Raw genomic sequence first — 1741 nt, forward strand, 5'->3', positions numbered from 1 at the left:
ACACACACACACACACACACACACACACACACACACACACACACACACACACACACAAATACATAAGAACTCCCGTCAGGCAATAACTGCTGAACCACACTATAAATAACCAAACAAAATCCATAACCCCAAATAAATTTGGCTTTTGCAGTAATACACAGCCTCCACTGTGGGTTGCTTCCTTGAAGTCCTCTTCTGACCTCCTGTGACTTCAACACAGGGTTCAAACTTGCACCTGAAAGATCAGGGAGTGTCCACACCAAAAGAGGGGGTCACACTTTCAACACAGAGCACAACTGTAACATCCCAAGAAGTCTGGGAGAACATTTGTCTCAGATGACTTGAACTGTGGTGCGTAAAATCATGTGCTGGCACACAGCTCATTGAAAAGCCATGTTTTTGTTTGAACAAATTACAATAAATGCCAACAACCTGTACATCCTACAAGTTTTGGCTCCCTGCTACTTCATCTTAGGAGATCCAGTTGCCAATACAAATATGCACCTGCAGGTGGAAAAGTGGGAATTCCAGGGAGCAGGAGAATCAGAGGTGGTGGTGGTCACTGTTCAGGTGGGGCGGGCACCCTCATACACAATCAGACAGCATAGCTTGCTCTCTATATTCCTAACTAATGACTGCCTCAGTGTATAAAACTGTTTTATTTCAGTTTTAAGAAAATGTAAAAATTCACTGTTTTAGAGCATATAGGGGTTTTTTAAGGCATTATCTACGTGGAATAAGTGGAAGGAAGTACAGACAGTGTTGTGGAGCTTGCTGGTGTGTCCTGGAGAAACAAGCGGCATCTATTTAGGAAAAGAATGGTGACTCACCTGCTCGGGGCTGATCCAGATCCAGGCTCTGGTTGTCTGAGTTCTCCTGCATTAACCTTCGTGTCCATTGTAGCGTCTCACCATTCACGCCTGGCTGAAACCCCAAAGACTCTGTCTCTGTTGCAAAACAACACGAGCCATTTTAGTGCAAAAGCAGCCAAATGAACAGGCCTCACAGGACTCCAGATTCAGAAGGTGCTTTGATTTAGAGTCAATACCAAAAACTATTCTCACTAATGTTTTGCACTGCATGTGGATGGATTGTTTCTTTAATTAGCCGACGACAGGACAAACTGCTTATTGATCTTTTCAAGCAAAAATGTCAAACACTTGCTGGTTTACATCTCTCACCTGTAACGATTACTGGATTTTTAAAAACCAAAATTAAAACTAAATAATCAGAGGTCATAACGAAAATAATTAGCTGAATTAAAATACCTGTCGCAATTTCTCAGAGCTGTGTGTGTGCTGCCTAAAAACTGTTCATTTTTACCAACACCATCATTTTTTTTCTGTATTGATGAATTCGAAAGCTGGACAAGCAATCTTACTGTAATTTCCAATGTGAGGGTTTTTTGGGGGGGTCTAGCAAAAAAAAATAAATAAATAAATAATCACACTGTAGCGTTGTGTTTCTGTCTGTGGGAGATAACAGCATGTTCACTATTTCTCAGCCATCAGTGCTGAAATCTTTACAGTGTCTATTTCTGTTGTGTATTTTATTCCTCAACAGTTGAAATGTGTGGGTTTCCTTTTATAGCTTTGGCAGAGCGACAGCTGAATAAGTCCCATCAGATAAATCTGCCTCTACAATCTATATACAGTGGGGCAAAAAAGTATTTAGTCAGCCACCGATTGTGCAAGTTCCCCCACTTAAAATGATGACAGAGGTCAGTAATTTGCACCAGAGG

The 1741-nt window shown here is 41.3% G+C and overlaps 1 protein-coding gene across 1 annotated transcript in view; it reads right to left on the minus strand.

The window, feature by feature from the left end:
- Positions 1–1741, minus strand: part of LOC102213107 (sodium/potassium/calcium exchanger 3) — a 28016-nt gene that overhangs the window by 19269 nt on the left and 7006 nt on the right. The window contains exon 2 of the mRNA XM_005735491.1: positions 831–947. Within this exon, the coding sequence (XP_005735548.1) occupies positions 831–947 (117 nt within the window). The remainder of the gene's footprint in view (positions 1–830; positions 948–1741) is intronic.

Source organism: Pundamilia nyererei, unplaced genomic scaffold (assembly GCF_000239375.1).
Source record: "Pundamilia nyererei isolate P.nyererei 1_Seehausen unplaced genomic scaffold, PunNye1.0 scaffold00064, whole genome shotgun sequence".
Classification (NCBI taxonomy): Eukaryota; Metazoa; Chordata; class Actinopteri; order Cichliformes; family Cichlidae; genus Pundamilia; species Pundamilia nyererei.